This window comes from Rhinolophus sinicus, chromosome 1, assembly GCF_057876585.1.
Source record: "Rhinolophus sinicus isolate RSI-liver-muscle chromosome 1, RSI-T2T, whole genome shotgun sequence".
Taxonomy (NCBI): Eukaryota; Metazoa; Chordata; class Mammalia; order Chiroptera; family Rhinolophidae; genus Rhinolophus; species Rhinolophus sinicus.
Window position 1 is genome coordinate 114,638,988 of NC_142501.1, and position 19,893 is coordinate 114,658,880.

Sequence of the window (19,893 nt, forward strand, 5' to 3'; positions counted from 1 at the left end):
AAGATAAAACTGCAGTCATCCAAATTCTAAAGCCAGCCCTCTGGGCACCGTGAACGAACACCAGCAGGAAAGACCAGCACGTGTCACAGCATCTGGCTGCATAATGACCACCACTTCCCCGGGCTCAGTGTGGCCAGGAATTACAGTGGTCACCAAGGTCAAAATACACAGCCTAAGACGGAAAGCGTTTGCAGGGGTCATGGGAGGTCAGAAAGAAAACAAAAGTCTCCACGATCACGGGGCACAAATAGGCCATTGCAAACTTGTCAGGGCATGAATCCCAATGGCCTGGCACTACAATAGCTCCAATCTCTGAATATTACTTTGTTCCTGATTCATGAACCAAAGCAAAGAATAAAACCTTAAAAGCAACCAAAGATTGTGGGGACAGGGGCAGGGTGTGGAATAGATTATGTTCAAAAAACGAACAGTTGGAGAACCAATTACTCAACAGCAATTATGGAAGCCAAAGTGCAACAGAATGTCATCTTCCATATCATCAAAGACACTAACTACCAACGTGGAATTCTCTACGAAGTGAAAATATGTGCCAACACTCAGACAAAATAAAAACAGAGATTCACCACCAGGCATTTCTCACTGATGAAAATTCTAAGGGATGTTGTCGTGCGGGGCAGCCTGCAGGGTCTCTGCTCCCGCTCCCCACATAAGAACGCAGGAAGTGGCTATGCCAAAAAAGAACACCCACGGAGCCATAGGTAGGGGAGTCATACCACTATAGTCTCTGGTGGCTTGATTCACACGACGTGCAACCTGCTGTCCGCTTTTCTGCCAACTGACCGACTTCCTCTTGCTAGCTGCAATCTGCCGTGCTAACTGCAATCCGCTCTTGCTCCTTCAGCCACCATCTTCTTGCTAGCCCCCATGTGCTGCTAGCGTAGCCACAGCAGTTATATTAGTGGCCAATGGCTCACTGGGTACAGCTGATGGCCAACTAGCCACAGCTGATGGCCATGCAATCACAGTTGATGGCCATTTACTACCTGAGCCAGCACCTTTCCATGTGAGGCCGAGAGCCTGGAAACTGCACTCCTGGCTCTGTCCCCACAGATGTAGTGTGGATTGCAGATTGCAGAGAAGAGGATTGCTAGCAAGTGAGATTGTTTGGCAGAGATATGTGGATGGCAGGTTGCGGATAGCGTGGTTCCTGCTTCCTGTGTCTCCAACCCAGCCGCCAGTGAGACTATAGTGGTATGACTCCCTTAGCTATGGCTCCATGGGTGTTCCTTTTTGGCCTCACCATGTCCTCCGTTCTTATGTGGGGAGTGGGGCTGAGACCCCGTGTGACTCCCTGCATGATACAAGACCAAGGCATTTGCACATTCAGTGTCTGGTGAGGGCCCACTTCCTGGTCCATGGACACCGGTCTTCTTGCTGTGACACATGGCAGAGGGGCAAGGGCTCTCTCTTAGGCCTTTTATAAGGGCACTCGTCCCATTCATGAGAGCTCCATCCTCACGACCTAATCATCTCCCAAAGGCTCTGTTTCCAAAGACTTTCACGTGGGGCATCAGGACTTCACCTATGAATGTCAGGGGGACATGACATGAGCATTCAGCCTATGTCAGAGCCCTTCACGGTTCGTGGCCATGTGCGCTCACTCAGGATGGCTGAGACTTCAGGAGGCAGCCAGGGGAACCTCTCACTTCCCAGAGCACGGCTCTTCTTCTTTTAAAGGTTTTCAGCTGATGAAATCAGGCTCACTCAGATTCATTCCCCTTTTGATTGACTCACAATGATCTGAGTTACTTACATGTGCAAAATTCCTTTACTTTTTGCCACATTCTGAGCGTTAGAGGCAAGGGACAGATCCTGCTCATTCTCAATGGGAAAGGATTATGAAAGGTGAGCACAGCAAAAGGCAGATGTTATGAACTGACCTGAGGGTCTCTTCCTTCAGTTGTGTGAAGGAAGTTTTCTGAGTTTTATCATGCTTATTTTGAATCTGTTGAGAAGAAAATTTTTTAAAAATTTGTCATGTGAATTATATTGTTTGTTTGCATTAAATGATTCGGAAGGCAATTTAAATGTGAAAAAACCTGAAGTTTAAAATATTCATCATCATCAATATGGATTGAAATAAATCAGAATTATGAAAATATTTTGAATCATCTCATCTGACTGTTCCAAAAAGGGAATTAATTTTAAATTTTACAAATTGAACAATATGACTTAATAATCTAAGAGTATGGTGCAATTTTTAAACCACCCTTTTTATTTACTACCTAATAGTCTCGTTTTATATCAACTGGTCTTAAAAATAAAATGATTTTCCAGAAAGAATGATTCTCACAGATTAACTGAGTGATAATAATGATGGGAACTGAAATATTAAAAAAGAGAAGCAAATACCACCTTAGTTCCCAAAATCTAAAAATAAAAATGTAACTGCTCTTAACGGGAGTAGAGGAATGACATACAATATGTATATCAAAAATGTAATTTGCAGTGAAATGAATTAAGGCATGTTAAAAATCAATGAATTAACCTGTAAAAATAAATTTAAAATTTTTTTTCCAGTACATCGTGCCTTGCACAGTCTTCAATATCCCAGAATTTTTAGTGTTCTGCTTCACGCTTTTCCACCTCATTCGTGACTATATGAATTTTGAGGTTTAATAATTTTTATCTCCACTTCTTTTTATTCTCTAGTTTTTCACATGACTTTTGTACTCCTTTATAGATAATAACTCCTGTTAAGATTGATTTTCTTCAACAAGTTGTAGACATCCTTTTTAAACAAACTGTTTAAAACAAAATTTGTTTAACAATTGGGGAACAGTGTTTTTTCCAGGACCCATCAGCTCCATGTCAAGTAATTGTTTCCAATCTAGTTGTGCGATGCGCAGCTCAGCTCCAAGTGAAATCGTTCTCTTCAATCTACTAGTTATGGAGGGTCCAGCTCACTGACCCATGCGGGAATCGAACCGGCAACCTTGGTGTTATGAGCACGATGCTCTAACCATTGACCCAACTGGCCACCCCACAGATGGAGACATTCTGAAGATGCAGTTTCCAGTTTTGCTGTGCGATCATCATTCTGAACGAGTAAGATAGTATAATTTGGTTACGAAGGAAGTCGACTGACAATAGGCTAACCCCAAACCAGTATCAACTTTTGAAATAAATTCAGTTGCAATAAAATGTCATCGATACTGTAGCAGAGTCTTAGAATGTGGAACCTTGAATTACTCAGAATGAAGAACAAACATAAAAGCACCAGGAGTCTCAAAAATGCATCCTTTATTGTCATCGACTTTGCCACATATCTGCACTTGATTTTCTACTATTTCTTGAATGATTGTTTCAAAACTTTCTTCTATAAAATGACTACAAGTCACCTCTCAGTTGATAGTCTCTCATCTGTTCCCCATTTTAACTCTCCATAATTTCTTAAGAAGTTGTAGGGAGTTACAAGTAACTCATCTTGAGTAACTTAGGCCTCAGTCAGCTACAAATGTTTTATGGTAATTTGAATTGCTTTCCAAGAAGAATTGATTCCCAAGGTTAAGGAGAAATCACATCTCACACTGTGAATGTTTAATGAGATGATCACTGCATTTTTTTTCAACAAAAAAAGTCTTAATTCGATAATGCTGTCTGTAATCTTCTCTTACTTTTTGTTTTTTTGTTTTTTGTTGTTGAGTTGCATGAGTTCCTTGAATATTTTGGATATTAGCCCCTTATCGGAGGCACTGTTTGCAAAAATCTTCTCCCATTCAGTTGGTTGCCTCTTTATTTTGTCGATGGTTTCTTTTACTGTGCAGAAGCTTTTAAGTTTCATATAGTCCCATTCATTTATTTTAGCTTTTACTTCCCTTGCCTTTGGAGTCAAATTCATAAAATGCTCTGTGAAACCAAGGTCCATAAGTTTAGTGCCGATGTTTTCTTCCATGCAGTTTATTGTTTCAGGTCTTATGCTTAAGTCTTTGATCCATTTTGAATTAATTTTGGTACACGGTGACAGATAGCAGTCCAGTTTCATTCTTTTGCACGTGGCTTTCCAATTCTGCCAGCACCATTTATTGAAGAGGCTACCTTTTCTCCATTGTATTTTTGCTTCTTTCTCAAAAATTATCTGTCCATATTTATGTGGTTTTATTTCTGGGTTCTCAATTCTATTCCATTGGTCTACGTGTCTGTTTTTCTGCCAATACCATGCTGTTTTATTATTGTTGCCCTGTAGTACAAGCTGAAGTCATGGATTGTGATACTTCCAGCATTGTTCTTTTTTCTTAAGATTGCTTTGGCTATTCGGGGCCTATTGTGGTTCCAAGCAAATCTGATTAATTTTTTTGTTCTATTTCTTTAAAAAATGCCATTGGGATTTTGATGGGGATTACATTAAATCCGTATATTGATTTGGGTAATATGGCCATTTTAACTATGTTGATTCTTCCAATCCATGAACGCAGAATGTCTTTCCATTTCTTTGAGTCTTCTTCAATTTCTTTTAAAAATGTCTTGTAGTTTTCAGCATATAGGTCTTTCACATCCTTGGTTAAGTTTATTCCTAGGTATTTTATTCTTTTTGCTGCAATTGCAAAAGGAATTGTTTTTTGCATTTCTTTTTCTGAGATTTCATTGATAGTATATAGGAATGCAATGGACTTTTGTACGTTGATTTTGTAGCCGGCAGCTTTACCATATTCGTTGATTATTTCTAATAGCTTTTTGGGGGAGTCTTTAGGGTTTTCTATATATAGCATCATGTCATCTGCAAAGAGTGATAATTTAACTTCTTCATTCCCAATTTGGATACCTTTCATTTCTTTCTCTTGCCTGATTGTTCTGGCAAGGACTTCCAACACTATGTTGAAAAGCAGAGGTGATAGGGGACAGCCCTGTCGTGTTCCTGAACGTAGAGCAAAGGGCTTCAGTTTTTCACCATTAATTATGAGATTAGCTGAGGGTTTGTCATACATAGCCTTTATTAAGTACAAGTATTTTCCTTCTATACCTATTTTATTAAGTGTTTTAATCATACATGGATGTTGTATCTTGTCAAATGCTTTTTCTGCATCAATTGATATAATCATATGATTTTTGTCCTTTATTTTGTTTATGTGATGTAGCACATTGATGGATTTGCAGATGTTGAACCATCTTTGTGCCCCTGGGATGAACCCTGCTTGGTTGTGATGGATAATCTTTTTAATGCATTGTTGCATTCAATTTGCTAGAATTTTGTTTTAGGATTTTTGCATCTGTATTCATCAGAGATATTGGTCTGTACTTTTCTTTTTTGTGTTGTCCTTACCAGGTGTTGGTATCAGGGTAAAGTTGGCCACATAAAATGAGTTAGGGAGTACTGTCTCTTCTTCAATTTTTTGGAAGAGTTTGAGCAGGATTGGTATTAGATCCTCTTTGAAGGTTTGGTAGAATTCACTGGTGAAGCCATCTGGTCCCGGACTTTTGTTTTTGGGAAGGTTTTGGAAGACTGGTTCAATTTCGTTACTGGTGATCTGTCTGTTTAGATTTTCCAGTTCTTCATGGTTCAGCCTAGGAAGGCTATATGTATGTATGTAAGAACTTGTCCATTTCTTCTAGGTTATTGGATTTGGTGGCATATAGTCTTTCATAGTATTCTCGGATGATCCTTTCTATTTGCACCCATGATAACTTCCCCTTTTTCATTTCTGATTTTGTTAATTAGTGTCTTCTCTCTTTTTATCTTAGTGAGTCTAGCATGTGTGTGTGATGACGATGATGGGGATGAAAGACAGTTAAATATTCATCCTTCATAGTGGGAGATCAATAAACTATGTTGAAAACAGGGGGGATATTTTAAGTGGCAATTTAAGCCTGATATGTGGAGGTAAATATGGAAAGAACCAGCTAAATTTGTTGAAAGTTGTTATCTGGGGAAGCAGGAAAAGCAGGTGGGGCGTGGCCCAGGAGCTGCAGTTTTTCTATACAGAGTTGTGGAACAACCGAATCTTAAACTGTGTGACAGCAAAACTGGTTTTTAAAAAAGAACTTAGTGGTGATAAAAAGTAAAACAAACAATATTGGTATCTTAGAAATTGCCAGACTTCACTGGTGCACAGGCTCAGTTCCTGGCTCAGCAAGTAAGTGGGTTAGGAGCCATTTGGTGCAGGGTTGAAGGAGAGCCTTTGTCATACCACTCACTCATCCACAGTGTTTTGACCTACATTTGAACTACAGCTTATTTTCATTTTCTAGGGCGAATTTTCCAATTCGGGTTGAATTTCCTTGCTGCTTCTCAATTCTCCTGGGTCACACTTCTTACACACTTCCCCTCTCCTTACTGGCTGTCAGTTTAAGTTTGTTTAGAAAACACAAATTACGTGACATATTAAACTTGACAAACAATGAAAGAAAGACAAATCTACTGTTCCCTCTCCCCACAAACCACCTAATTTTTTCAGAATAAATTTTATACTGTCTACACCCCTATTTCTTGTGATTATTGAAAATGAAGATTAACTTACTTCTTTGAGAAAAACACATGCTGAGTCTTGGGATGTGCTTTCATCATATCTTACATAGTATGTAAATCAAGCCAGGATGTTCAGGTATCAGGGATTTTAGTTCTAGGTTTCAGCCCGACCTTAGTTAGGAGGAACTCGTCAACCTGATACCCACGTAGAAAACATTAGTCTTGGCAACTACTCACTGACTTACCGGTTGTTAAATACTGAGAAGGCCGGTTGTCAGGACATACTGGAAAAAAGAAGGACGATCTCTTTTGTCATAAAAGGTAGTCGATATTTTTCCATTTCAGCAATGATCACCCTTACAAGCATTATGTGATACTTAAGAAATAAGAGCCAATTTATCTTTGCTACACTGAAATTTTCCCACTACTTGGCTCCTCTGTGTTGAAAAGAAATGGTGGTATTTGTATCAACTGTCCAGGTGAGGTTTTGTAATTTGCTTAAAACAAAACCAAAGCCAAAACACTTACAGCCATCCTAATTTCAACAAAGGAGTCTTCAGAGTGCTTTTGAGTTCAGCTTGAGTTGTAATTCAGACAAAATGCCCAGCAGATCTGCCTTTTCAGCTTGAAGGCACGCCACCTGGGTCTTTAGCTGTTCTACTTCCTGTTCTGCTACTGCCTTGGGGTCCCCAGTGGGGTCCTGGAAATGACGAGGAACAAAGCAAATTAACTAATCAAACTAAGAACCTGGCTTTCAAACTCAAGTGCTCCACACCCACTGGGAAGGCAGTTTTTCAACATCTTTGTCACCTATGCTTTACAACAGAATATTCCAGCTTGTCCTTGGCAATTTATTTTGACATAACATTTTCATATCATTTTACTGTATTCAAATAATAGCAAATTAAAATCACCTCATGAAAGAAAGGCTTCCTCAGCATGCTGGAATAATCTGATATTATGAAAATAACCAACCAGACCTTGGCAATGGTAGACTTGCAAATTTTAGTCCAGAATATCAGAAAATAAGGATAAAATGCTGCCAAAATTCAACCTCTTGCTTTTTTATTTTACTCCACAAGTGCACACCCACCCCCTCGCTCCCCATACCTGTCATGTCCACTTAGAAGCCAAAGCATCAAGGATATCACTTGGTACAGTAATAGCAAAACACAATGAAAGGTCCAAAATTCTCCCAGATATATAGTCTGGATACTATAATACTCTGGATTGGTGCTTTAAGATGCTAAACGTAAGTCTGGTGAGAAATAAGCAAACTGAAAGTTCAGAGGCTGGTATGAAAGCTCAAAAAAAAATTAAATTTCAGGCTCTATAAACATTAATATTTCACCAATACATCAAGTACGTGTTGTGTTCAGCCAGATGCAATCACTGCATACGACAAAATCGGAAGAAAGACCCTGTTTAGAGGCAAGGTTTTACTTGGGAGCAGGGAGAACAGACTCGACTCCACACTCAGCTAATCAGTGTACGTGATGCCATGAGCACATTCACTTAATGTCTTGGCCTCAGTTTACTTGAGTTAGAAAGAAAGACATGGCACACAGGGTCTCTGGTCTCTTCCAGCTCTGACCTTCTCGGCCTCTCTGATTTCCTCCTCAGGAAACCTTCACTACTCTTGAGGGCATGGCACCACCAGAAATATGTACACTTGAGATTGTCAGAGGAGGCAACACATCAGAAAACTGACATGCACCGCACACATACCCCTCTCTGTGACAGCTTTCCTAAGGGATGGTAACCAGGCCCAAAGGTTCGCAGTGGAACCAAAAAGTATCAGAAGGGCATGTGCCTGGAACATAAACCAGCTCGTCCATGAAATGTTAAAAACTGATGGACGGGTATTAGCTTGCAGCAGGGAGGTGCCCCTCCTACCATCGAGATCATGCTCTTCCTTCATTTGCAGCATTTCCTTGCTGGGAAACTAGCACAGGACTTTGAGCAAAGCAACTCCTTGTGAAACGGAAGAGTCAGGTCTGCAAGGAAAGATTAAGAGCCTGTGCCATCTCTCTTAGTAATGACTCACACCAAAGAAACGTACATGTAAAGGAAGGAAAACATACAAGGAAAGGTACCACAGAGCCTGGAAGCAGGAAGCAAACAGATGAAGGCAAGACTACATAGGATCATTAGGAATCTTCACATTTACCCACCTGATCTGTCAGAAAACATTTTATGGAATGGATTTTTCAAAACTACCTTGGCAGGAAGGTAGGAAATAGAGTTTTATTTTTTTTAAAAAGGAAGAGGCTTAGAGCTTTATTTGACTTTTCTGTCTCCTTATAAAAGAATGTTCCTGGAATGAAGTTTTAAACAAGTGTCTGAGGACCAGGGCTATAAGGCCGTGACACTAGAACCTCCGACTGTCAGGTTAATTTTCTTTTTCACAATTCTGAGCATCTCTTAAATGCCTTTGAGAAAATATGAATCTATTTGTTTGGCCATAGACACCTTGTACTCTAACACTTTAAATGTCTCTCTATTTTACCCCCGAGAGTCTGTTCACTGACTTCCTGGACTAGAACTCCCATGGTTTATTTTCTAGGATCTCAGCCCCAATTCCACCATTTGTCACACTGTCCTCACTTTTAGTCACTTACCATTGACTTGGTGAAACACAGCAACTTCTCTGTCTTTCTCTGTATTTAGATAATATCTCCATCCTACTGTCCTAGCAACGTGCCCAGTTGATATCCCATTCTATAATCCAAGAAGAAAAGCCTATCTAACGACCTTCGCCTAGCAGTCTGCAATTAAAATTTAAAAACTACTCTGTAGGGACATTATATAGAGTATAATTCAGTTAAATCAAACAGAACCATTAATGCCTCTGCCTCACCCTGAGGATTGGAAGGCAGATCTCTAGAGGAAATTTCCAACTCTCTTCCCTGTGTAGGACAAAACACTTGAGAAGCCCTGATGCTGAGGGGGGATTCCCCCCTGTGGGAACAGTGGCAAACATGGGCCAGCATGAGTGAGACAAGTCCCAGGCCTTGAGAGCTTTACTAAGTGAGGAAGATGACCGCCTAACCTCAAAACCACCTCAAAACCACCTCAAGGGAGGCAAGGGGTCAGCCCGGGAGGCACAGTTTGGGGGGGAGAAGGCTGATGACCAAGGGTATTAAAGAGCCCCAAGTATCTCATTGTCGCAAATACCCAAGTCTTGTGTCCCAAGGACTCGTTTCTGAGTCCTGCTTGTAGCTCACTTCGACAGATCGCCTACACTGACACAAGCTGTCCACAGTTTCAACTTCTCATCTCAACTTCTTCCAATGCTGGGATCTGTAAGAAAACCTCCAGGCAGACAATCTCAAACTGCTTCTGGAAGCTTCCTTTTTGGCTTCAATGTGCTAGGTCCCAGCCGGCTGAAGCCAACTGTCAGTTCACCTCCCAAAAGCCAAGGGAGGAAAACCATATAAGACATTTTCTTCCAGAGAATAGAAAATTACTCATATGTCCCAGGTGTAATCATTTCTTCAGAGTATTACACCTCAAAAACATTCAGACAATGAGCGATTTCCCCCCAAACGTGACTTAATGCTCTTCCAACTGGAAGACACGTTGAAGCATCAGATGTGGTAAGCCTTATCCACAGTGAAACATTTCCAACACTAACATGAATGTATTAAAGCTCAATGTTTCCATTGTCTCACGAGCACGAGTTGATGAGTAGATCACTGATACCAACTGATACTTTTCTAAACAACTTTTCATTCTTTAGATTATTCTATACCATCCCCTTTTCATTACTTTCTTTCCATTTTATTTCTCTGTTCACATTCTTTACCCATTCAAGGAATTAGAGATCATCAAAGTTCAAGGTAAAGTCTCAAGAAAGATCACTGATATCTGGAGTTACGTCCTCCCTGAATCAACCCAGTGCTCTGTCCTCCAAAGAGTTAAGATCCAGGTTTGGAAGAAAATGAACAGCAGTTGTGTCCATGTAAACAAATAATACCCAGTGAGCGCGAGCAACCAGGCAGAGGCTGCACATCTGCTCTGCTTTGTTTTTCACTAACATCTTTGATACCCACTCTTGGCTGTGAGCATATTTCCCAGGTTCTTTGGGTCAATGAAAACACGGCAACCCTGTATAATATTCTTTCACAATATGACATTTCTTAAACCATCTTTCAGAAGTAAATGTGCAATGAAAAGTGATGAATCTATCTTAGACAGAGGGGAAGGACAAGGTCAACAAGTAACACTTCTGAGTAACAGATTTCTTAAAATGCAATTTTATATCACAGACACACACTAAAAACACACTTGGATGGTTCTAGGTAGAAGTCCTTCTGCACTGTCTGTAATGAATACAAAATGTTAGTTTATAACTGCAACATTCTTTTGACTATAATCAATACGGTCAAAGCTTTACAAATTTCTTTCCCCCAACAGTGATTATTCATGGCCCTTAAAACTGCAACCAATCTTCTCAGCAAGAACACTTCTTTCAAGGTAATGCAAAACATCTGTCTAACCTGAACCATGAAAGGCTTTGATCTAGAAGTCCAGACAAATAAGGTTCTACAAATAAGATACTACAAATATTAGTAAAATAAAATCACAGCCAATCAGTCTGCTCACCTGGAATGACATTTCTGTTTTCCCCTTTTAGTTTTCCAAGTTCTTCCTTCAATTTTTCATTTTCATGACTCAAGGCCATTAGGCGTTCTTTGGCTTCTTTGCTCTGGATCTCAAATAACAGGCGTTCTTCTTTCCGTTTCTCTGTCCAGGCTGAAAGCTCCTCAAATCGTCCTTTCATAGCTTGGTTATTTAGCTTCATGGCTTCTGTATGGGGTTCAGAGTGAGGGTGTCACACACCAGGGGACTGAACCTGACTTCATGAATCTCACTGCCCCTCAGACCCCTTCACCAGGAGGCTCTGGATCTAAAGATGCCATGTTGGGCCTGGGCCTAAGGGTCAGCCAGAAGAAGACTGTAGCAAGATGAGGGGCTTTTGTTTTCAGACAGGACCAGCGGGTCTAAGGGTATTTCTAGTCCTCATAAGACTCAAGAAAATAAAATTGATTTGGTTACCTCCATATAGCACAAGTACCTGTGTATAACTACAAAGACTAACCAGATTCAAACACAGGTCCTGCCAAAAGCCATGGCTTGAGATATTAGAATGCTTCCTCTTAACAAAGTAATGATATTTAGGACTAACTCTACAATAATAGCAGCCTTCTTTCGTTCTGTTTCCTTTCAAATTAACTAAATGTCATTATGCCATTTCCCTGAGACACATAAAATACTTTTTATTCTTACCTTCACCCAAAAGTACACAATGAAAGCAGCTTTAGCCTTACTGATAGCTTAATTCTGTGCTCTTTCTGCCCCCAGGGAACCAGACAGAGAGCAGGGAGTTCACCAACAAGCCTTATCACAAAGGGTATTATGTTCAGGAAGGTCCAGGGTGAATGGAGAAACACGGGGGCCAGGTGTTGCTTACCTTTCAGCTGATGGTTCTCCATCAGCAGCTCCTTCATTTGCCGCAGCAGCTCCTCTGGGGTGAATGTGCCCAGGTTTGGGTGAGCCAGATTGGGGGGTCCATTTCCTGTGGTTTCGTTGGGGCTGTCCCCCTTTTCAGTTAGGCAGTTAAGCTGTTGGTGGGACATGGCACCAGATCCTATGGAAAAGTTACAAACAGAAAATATAGCTGTCCGTCCTCTGCAAGGGCTCCCCATGAATCTCCCCAAATCCACTAGCAATTGCTAATATGTATTCCAAAAGTTGCCTACTTTCCCTCCCATCATATTTTGAATATTTTTTGACTCTTTTAAACAAAGGCTATCCTAGCTCAGTGTGTATGTGTGTGCACTTGGATGCCTGTGCATATGGGTGTGTAAAGGGGTACAGTGAGGAGCTGGGAAATGGAGGAGGGAAAAAAGGGCAAAAGGGCATCATGATGATCAGGAATCTTAGCAAGAGTCATTCAAGAGGATTTCCACATATATATATATGTATGTATGTATGTATGTATGTATGTATATGTATATCTGTGGATATGGGCAAAGCATCAATAAGCTGATTTTCCCATGCACATCATTCCATTCGAGTCTCCATATTGTGGGTGAATTGCATGGTATGTTAAGTATATTTCAATAAGCTGTTAATCTCCATATTTTATTTCTTGTATTTTGGGCTAAGAAGAAAGGGAGAACTAACACATTTCGGATGCTCACTATGTCCCGAATCACTGCATCAGACACGTCAGTTTCTAATCCTCATGGAAACTCAATTATATTTATTTTACAGGTGACAGAGCTGAGTTCACTGAGGTTTTATAGCTCTTCCAAGGTCACTTAAGAGGCACAACCAAGTAGCAAGGATGACTCCAAACCCAGACCTATAGGACCATAAAGGGATGACTGAATATTTAGGCTTCAATATTGGATCATTTTGCAAAGCACACTAAAAAGACTAAGAAATCTCGCCTAGTTATTGCATGTTCTGAGACTGTTTTAAGCATACCACTTAACCTCTAGCGGGGGCAAAGCTGACGTCAATAAGAGACAAGTGTATCCCAACTCCACCTCTGTAGGGCCTATCACCTGGGCAAACAGAACTCTCTTCTCATGACTGGCTACATGTTACAGGCAAACATTTTCTTTTACACATTTCATGAAGAAGATAAGCCTTTTCAAGAAACCCTGCAGTCAGTGAAGACGAGGAGAGAGAAGTCCACTCTCTGATGTCTCACTGCATCATCACGACTAAGAGTGCTCTCCCAGTGCCCATACAAGAAAAGGCAACCAAACACACTAATGCAGGGCGGTACTTCCTCCCGATCCAACAGGAGGCGGCACATGGGCTCTCTGGGGGTCCCCTGGAACCAGGAGACTGGCGACCTGCCTTTGGTCTAAAGGTACTTGTAGGAAATCAGAGATGGAGCTACTACTGATGGGACAGCAGGCCCCCAACAGTGTCACCTGTGTGACGTCTCCCTAGGGCAGCTAGCACAAGGAAAGGCATTCTCATGAGATTCTTTAATGAAGATGGCAATGTTGGGAAGTAAAAAAACACTGATAAAGTACAATATTCAAGTGTGAGCCGTTGAAGTCACCAATGTGCCCCACATCCCAATTCGTTTAGCAAAGAGGATACTGCTGACGTGTGCTCTCTGATAGTATCAGGGGACGAGAACGAACTGCTTTTGTTTTCCACAATAAAATAATCTGGATTATTTTGCATAAAATAATTTGGACAAAAATAATTTGAATAAAGCCAGTTTCTGGCTTTCTGTAAAATTCAGTTTTATACAGAATGATGTTGGTGCTAACATTTCATAAAATGGGTTTTTACTTAGTATCGGTGTTCCCATCAATTTTGCAGAGGAATACTAAAATTCTAGGTAATAGACCGAAAGATAAAATCCTTGTAACGTGTATCATTTACTTGTCCACATTAAATTTCCTCAGGTATTCGGTGATTACACTACACTTCGAAAAAGTAAATGGAAATATTTTACAGATTTTTTGAAAAAGTACCTAAGCAGGTATCCACAAATGTGTTTCGTTCCATTTTATTATATGCACACATTTCTCCTTAATAGTTTTTCCAAGAGAGGGGAAAGAGAAGGAAAGGAGAGGGGAGGAGAGAGGGAGGAAAGAAAACCACCCAGATATTTGTCCTCTTTGACTATCCTTTATGCCTCTACCAAGTCTTCAGACACACCACAAAGAAGTTAAACAGGTTCTAATTATTACACTGGTGCTTCTCACTTTTCCAGGTTGCCCAGATTTTATAAGGACACCAGGAAAAAAATAGGGTTATACTAAGGGAGACAGTAGAATAAACACTGGGTGCCAATAACCAGATGTGTGACCTCCAGATGTCACCTGACCTCTTGTGATGGTTAGCAAATGTGACTTATCTAGCAAATGGTCATTACAGTACTTTTCAGCTCAAAAAGTGTTCTTAAGCTTCTAATAAGGTCACAGTCCAACCCATACCATTCAACACATGCACCCTAACAGCCTCACGGCCATGCCACCCTCTCACACTAATAATACACATGCCTATCCTAGTTATAGTAAAGCCTTTGCTACTCAGCACTGATAGGAAAAATTATTTGGTAATGCAGATGTCACAGTAAATAAACAGTTAGCCTGTATGCTGAATATAAGTATGTAAATACCAAAATGATAAGCATGTAAATTAGTACCAAAATATTACTAACAGCAATTTAACTGACTTGTGGTGACTCAAAGAGAACTTTATGATTTTAGAATATTTCAAGGGGCCTCATTATGATTTATCACAGTACAGTGCATATGTGAAAGGTCTCTTGGTAGAATGCCACTTAGAAGAAGCTGAGTACTTACCCTGTTTTTGACAACACCTTGAGCTACTTTCAATGAAACAGAGATGTATTATACATCCTTGAACGCATCTTCAAAGGTTATGGAAATTGGCACTAAGCCATTTATTCCAAGGTTCTACCTGATTCCAGATTTTTCCATAAAAGTCCAACTAATGTGGATCTGAAATGTGTCATTTACAAGCAAAGGTGATATTTAACTACAGAAGGCTGAATTGATTTAACACGGGATTTGTCAAGATTTCCCTGATGAGGAAGAAAGAGAGCTACATAGAAGGTCCAAAGATCAAAAGCAAAATCTCGGGGATTTTATTCCCAGATCCACTATTTGAATTCCCGATTATATATTTTTATCATTCTTAACTCCAGAATGATAAATTCTGGAATTGCTTAACTACTTGTAGTTATAGCAATGGCTTGACTTTGTAGGCATGAGCTTAAATCTCATCCCTGAGTTGGGCTTTAAAATGATCCAGTCCAACTCCTTATTCTGGCTCTGGCGGCCCAAGATGGCGGATCAGACATTTAACCCTGGTCTTGAACAAAAGAAAAATAAGAAAAAAATAAGTCTTGTCTGGCTTTTGCGGCAGATGGTCATATAGACCAGGCGTAAATGACGTCAATGACAGAAACTATGAGCAATGACCTTAGCAGGCAACTGCCCATTATATTACAGGATGGTTCTGATTGTCAGAAAGTCATTTTGTATTGAACTTAAATCTGCCTTATACTGACTTCCACCCACTAGACATTGGACCAGTGGGAATACCGTTGTTTCCCCAAAAATAAAACCTGGCCGGGCAATCAACTCTAATGCATCTTGCGGAGCAAAAATTAATATAAGACCCGGACTTATTTTACTATAAGACCCAGTCTTATCTAACATAATACCTGTCTTATATTAATTTTTGCTCCACAAGACGCTTTAGAGCTAATTGTCCGGCTAGGTCTTATTTTCGGGGAAGCACAATAATACAGAATAAGTCTAACCCTACACTGTTGTGATTGATTCTCCAAATTTGCTGATTAAGTATTCATAGGTTCAATCCCCATGTGAATGAAGAAATTTTAAACAGTGAAAACCTATTTGGTGATCTGAGACAATAGCTGGTTATTGGCAAATTCCGGTTTGGGTTCACAAGGAAGCTGAGTGACATTCTGTCGCATCCAGCGCAACAGGGGCAGTGAGGGTGCGAGAAGGGGCGGTTTGGGTTAAGTTTTTAAGAAAGAAACAAACAGAGACTTAATGCAGTTAAATCTCTCTGAAGGCCAGGGGTCTCTCAGTCTCAGGGGACTGGAGCCCAGAATAAGGCCTACTGGGGGTTTTTATTGAATAGGTATACAAAAACAAGAGAAACCAACCTTGTTTCTTACACAGTCTCTGAAACTCACACATCATAACAGAAAAACATTTATCTCAATCACCCATTGTCAGTCAACAGCTGAAGCACAAGGTCCCACAATGTCCTAATTAAGGTATGTACCCTTTGTCAGTCAACAGCTGAAGCACAAGGTCCCACAATGTCCTAAATTAAGGTTATTTTGTAACAGTGCCCTTGAGCTAAGTGGAAAGAACTGATCTTTATTGTTTTTGTAACTTCTCTCACAAACAGGTGCCAGGGAAAAGCCAGAGCCGGCAACAGCTTTTCCCAGGCAGGGGGAAGGGGAGGCAAGGCCCCTTCCCATATTTTTCTAAGGCAGCTCATTCGGGGTGCCCACTCGGTTCCGCCTGGCTTAGGTTGTATCTCCTGTGAGATATCTTACCCGTCTTTGGCTGCAAACCTTCTTTTGGGGACCAGACAGAGAGACCTAAGGTGTAAACTTGAGGATGGAACAAAGTCCCAGAAAGGCACAGTCTCACAGACTCTTCTTTCCTTCAGGAAAGACACGGGGGGACAGTTGGCTAGGCTGTTGTGTGACTACAACATTCCAAGACTGCATCAACTAAACCCATCCCCATCCTGGGGAAATAACTCTAAGTACGTATCCTTCTAGGGGAATAAAAACAATGCTCATCTTTTATGCCAGAAATGGTATTCTGATTTTGTAATTTGCTAATATACGGAAAATGAAAATAGATTTCACCTCATCATCCCAGGCAGAAACCTGGGAGTTGTGTTTGATTCTTCCCATTTCCTCTTCCTCTAAGTCTAATGGGTCACTAATGGGTCACCAAAGGCTGTCACTTCCGCCCCCTCTCCAACCTCGCCAGCTTAGGTCAGACCCTTCTTGTATTGTCTGGACTATAGATATCAACGTTGCACTCTACAGAGTACAGGATTTCTGCCTATTTTGTCCACAGCACCTAGGACATTACCTGGTATATTTGGGGGTCCAACAAATACTTGCTGAATGAAATTTCATAGCCTCCTACACAGTCTGACTCTCAGATCGTTCCCTCTCAGCCCACTGTTTTTTTCCCCAACATGAGCTCATCTGGCTGCTTAAAACCCTTCCCATACAAGACAGAGGTCCAGCTCCTTCCTGAGAGACAAATAGGGCCTTTCAGGATCTGTCTGTCACTTAGTCACCAATATCATCTCCTGTCGCCATGCCACTCACACCCAGAGGACATTACAGAGCTCACAGTTCCCTGCACTCTTGCTTCTACGCCCTTGTATCTGTGTTCTGCCCTGTGCTTCAAATGAATGGCCCCCTTTTGCCCTGACAAACAGCCACTGGACAGTTCAATGTCCAGCTCAAGGAGATGTCCCGCTCTTTCCTCTGTGTACCCAATAGCGCGTTCCACCTGTGTTCCACCTCCCTGGTCCTTTTCTGCAAAGTGTTCACCCCATGCCCGTCCATCTTCCTGTCCAACTTAGGCCATGGTCTCTATTTCATTCTTCCCAGATACTGGCACACAGCAGGCCCTCAGGAAATGTTTGTTGAAATGATATGAAAATATAGTTTAACAAGGTATTTTAAAGTCTAACACTAATGAAACACTTCCTGCTGTGTAGGTGACAAACCCACACGCTAGTATTACGAGTTTTACTACAGTTCTACGGCATTCACTTCCAGATTCTTAAATTCAACTTTTAAAACTTACCTTGAAAATTAGTACTGTTTTTTATATTACTATTAGGTTGGTGCAAAAGTAATTGAGGTTTTTGCATTCATTTTTAACCTTTTAAACCACAATTACTTTTGCACCAACTTAATGCAAAGGTATCTGGACATCATTTCATAACATATATTCTGTTATTCAATCCTCATGCACATCAAAGTGAAAACAATGAAAACTTGTAATATATTTTTTTCTGCATGAAATAGATGTTAATTTCAAAAAGACAAAGTTTACTTTTTTCCTTTTCCTTTGTATTTACTGTTCCATAGATTCCAAAGAACATATCACACAGTTCAAGTATCTAGAAAACTCACAAGAAGCAGGGCTCGGAGATCTACTTAAATGGGGGGCTTCCACAGTAAGGTAATAAATACAATGACCAGTTCCTTTCAACAATAAGTTTCCTTTGGTTTTTGGAGGGTTTATTTGGATTCCATAGCATAAGACGCAACCTGAGGTCAATTACAAAAAGACACTACTTTTATAATGCTGTTCACAATATCTAAAGAACTACTGAAACCGTCCCAGTAGAAAAGCGGATCATTCATCCCAAAGACTCTAATCATTGTCTCCTCTCTCCAGGGAAGTCCATTCCAGGGCGGTCCCTGGCCCGGCCTCCTCAGGGTCTCCCAGCTGACTACAGACTGGGCAGGGCCTGAGGGTTAGCCTGGCCCCTAGACAAAGAGCAAGGGGGGTTTGCCGTTCACATCGCCACTTGCTGAACCAGATCTCAGGCTTTCCATGTCCTACCACCACCTTACGGGCCTACAGCTTTGGTTTTCCTTAAATATGTCTGTGGCACACATTTCCGTACAACAGTTTTCCTGGTGGAGGAGGCAGACGAACCTGGTTTCATTTTCTCTGTTCCATGTTTATTGTCTCCAGCTTACACATCTCCAACAGTAAAAGCAATTCCTCAGCCTCATGAAACATTCACATTCTCTGTCTAAATACAAGTATAAAAGTATGTATATACACATTTACACACACACACACACACACACGTACTAGACACAACGGTTTATGAAGATTCCTTTCAGGTGGCTGTTCAGTATCCCACCACCTGAGAGAAGTCATTTGTTCTCCAGTGTTCCTGGGCCGTTTCCTAAAGCTAGAGTAGTTTTCAGTTTTTCACGTCTCCCAAAGGTGTACCCTTAACCACTTCCCTTGTAATGAGGCACTAGCTGCACGTGATTCCCAACCCGCGGGAGGGTATCACTTTAAACCACGTTTGCGACCTACAGAGGAAAGTCACCTGCCGCCAGCCAGGCCGGTGCAGAGGGGGGAAGGGCGCTCAGGGATGGCCGCCCTCGCGGCCCTTTCCCACCAGGTGAGGATCCGCCGGGAACTGGAAACCCTCCCACAGGAGGGGACGCCCCACCCCTCGCCACCCACTCCCCTACTGGCTCAGGATGGCAGGGAAGGGGTCTGCGGGAACAGCTTCCAGGGTAGATAGAGAAGGAGCCACCGCCTCGCCCAACCCCTACCCGCCCCCGGCCCCGGACCACCCCGCGCGCGCGCTCCCGCCTTTTCCCGGTCACTGCTTCCTCGGCATCGTGCCCGCCGGGGGAGGCTCGGTACCCGGATGCAAACGCGGACCAGAGGACACGCGGGAGGGCGGCGGCGGGGACTCGGGGAGCCTCGGGCTGACTTGCCGCCTTACGACCCCGCCCAGCGACGCTCAGCTGACTGCCCTGTGGGCTTCCCCGCCGCAGCGGGGAATGTCCCGAGCCCCGCCCCCGACAGGCCCCGCGCCCCGACAGGCCCCGCCCCGACAGGCCCCGCCCCGACAGGCCCCGCCCCGACAGGCCCCGCCCCGACAGGCCCCGCCCCGACAGGCCCCGCCCCGACAGGCCCCGCCCCGACAGGCCCGCCCCGACAGGCCGCCCCGCCCCGACAGGCCCCGCCCTCCGAAGGCCCCAGCCCACCGAGGGCCCTGCCCCAAGTGTCCTTCCGCCCCTCTTCCCTGTGCCGAGTCCCGCTGGCTCTAGGCGCCGACCGGGATAATGAGGATTGCGCCAAGGTGTCAGTGTGATAACCGTGACGAACGGCGTT

The 19,893-nt window shown here is 42.2% G+C and overlaps 1 protein-coding gene across 1 annotated transcript; it reads right to left on the reverse strand.

Moving 5' to 3' along the window:
• Positions 1–6,952: 6,952 nt before the first annotated feature.
• On the reverse strand, positions 6,953–19,532 carry LOC148759226 (optineurin-like). Its single transcript, XM_088788894.1, has 4 exons — positions 19,347–19,532; positions 11,901–12,077; positions 11,033–11,236; positions 6,953–7,124 (listed from the first exon to the last, which is right to left on the reverse strand). The coding sequence occupies exons 2-4, from the start codon at positions 12,064–12,066 to the stop codon at positions 7,045–7,047; spliced, it is 450 nt and encodes a 149-aa protein (XP_088645020.1). The 5' UTR covers positions 12,067–12,077; positions 19,347–19,532; the 3' UTR covers positions 6,953–7,044.
• Positions 19,533–19,893: the final 361 nt, after the last annotated feature.

Bases quoted from the DNA above. Each gene is read 5' to 3' on its own strand.
- LOC148759226 (XM_088788894.1), bottom strand. From the start codon at position 12,066: ATGTCCCACCAACAGCTTAACTGCCTAACTGAAAAGGGGGACAGCCCC. The intron at 11,237-11,900 runs GTAAGCAACACC...AACCCCATACAG, and splicing joins GGAGAACCATCAGCTGAAAG to AAGCCATGAAGCTAAATAAC. The intron at 7,125-11,032 runs GTGAGCAGACTG...CGTCATTTCCAG, and splicing joins AAACAGAAATGTCATTCCAG to GACCCCACTGGGGACCCCAA.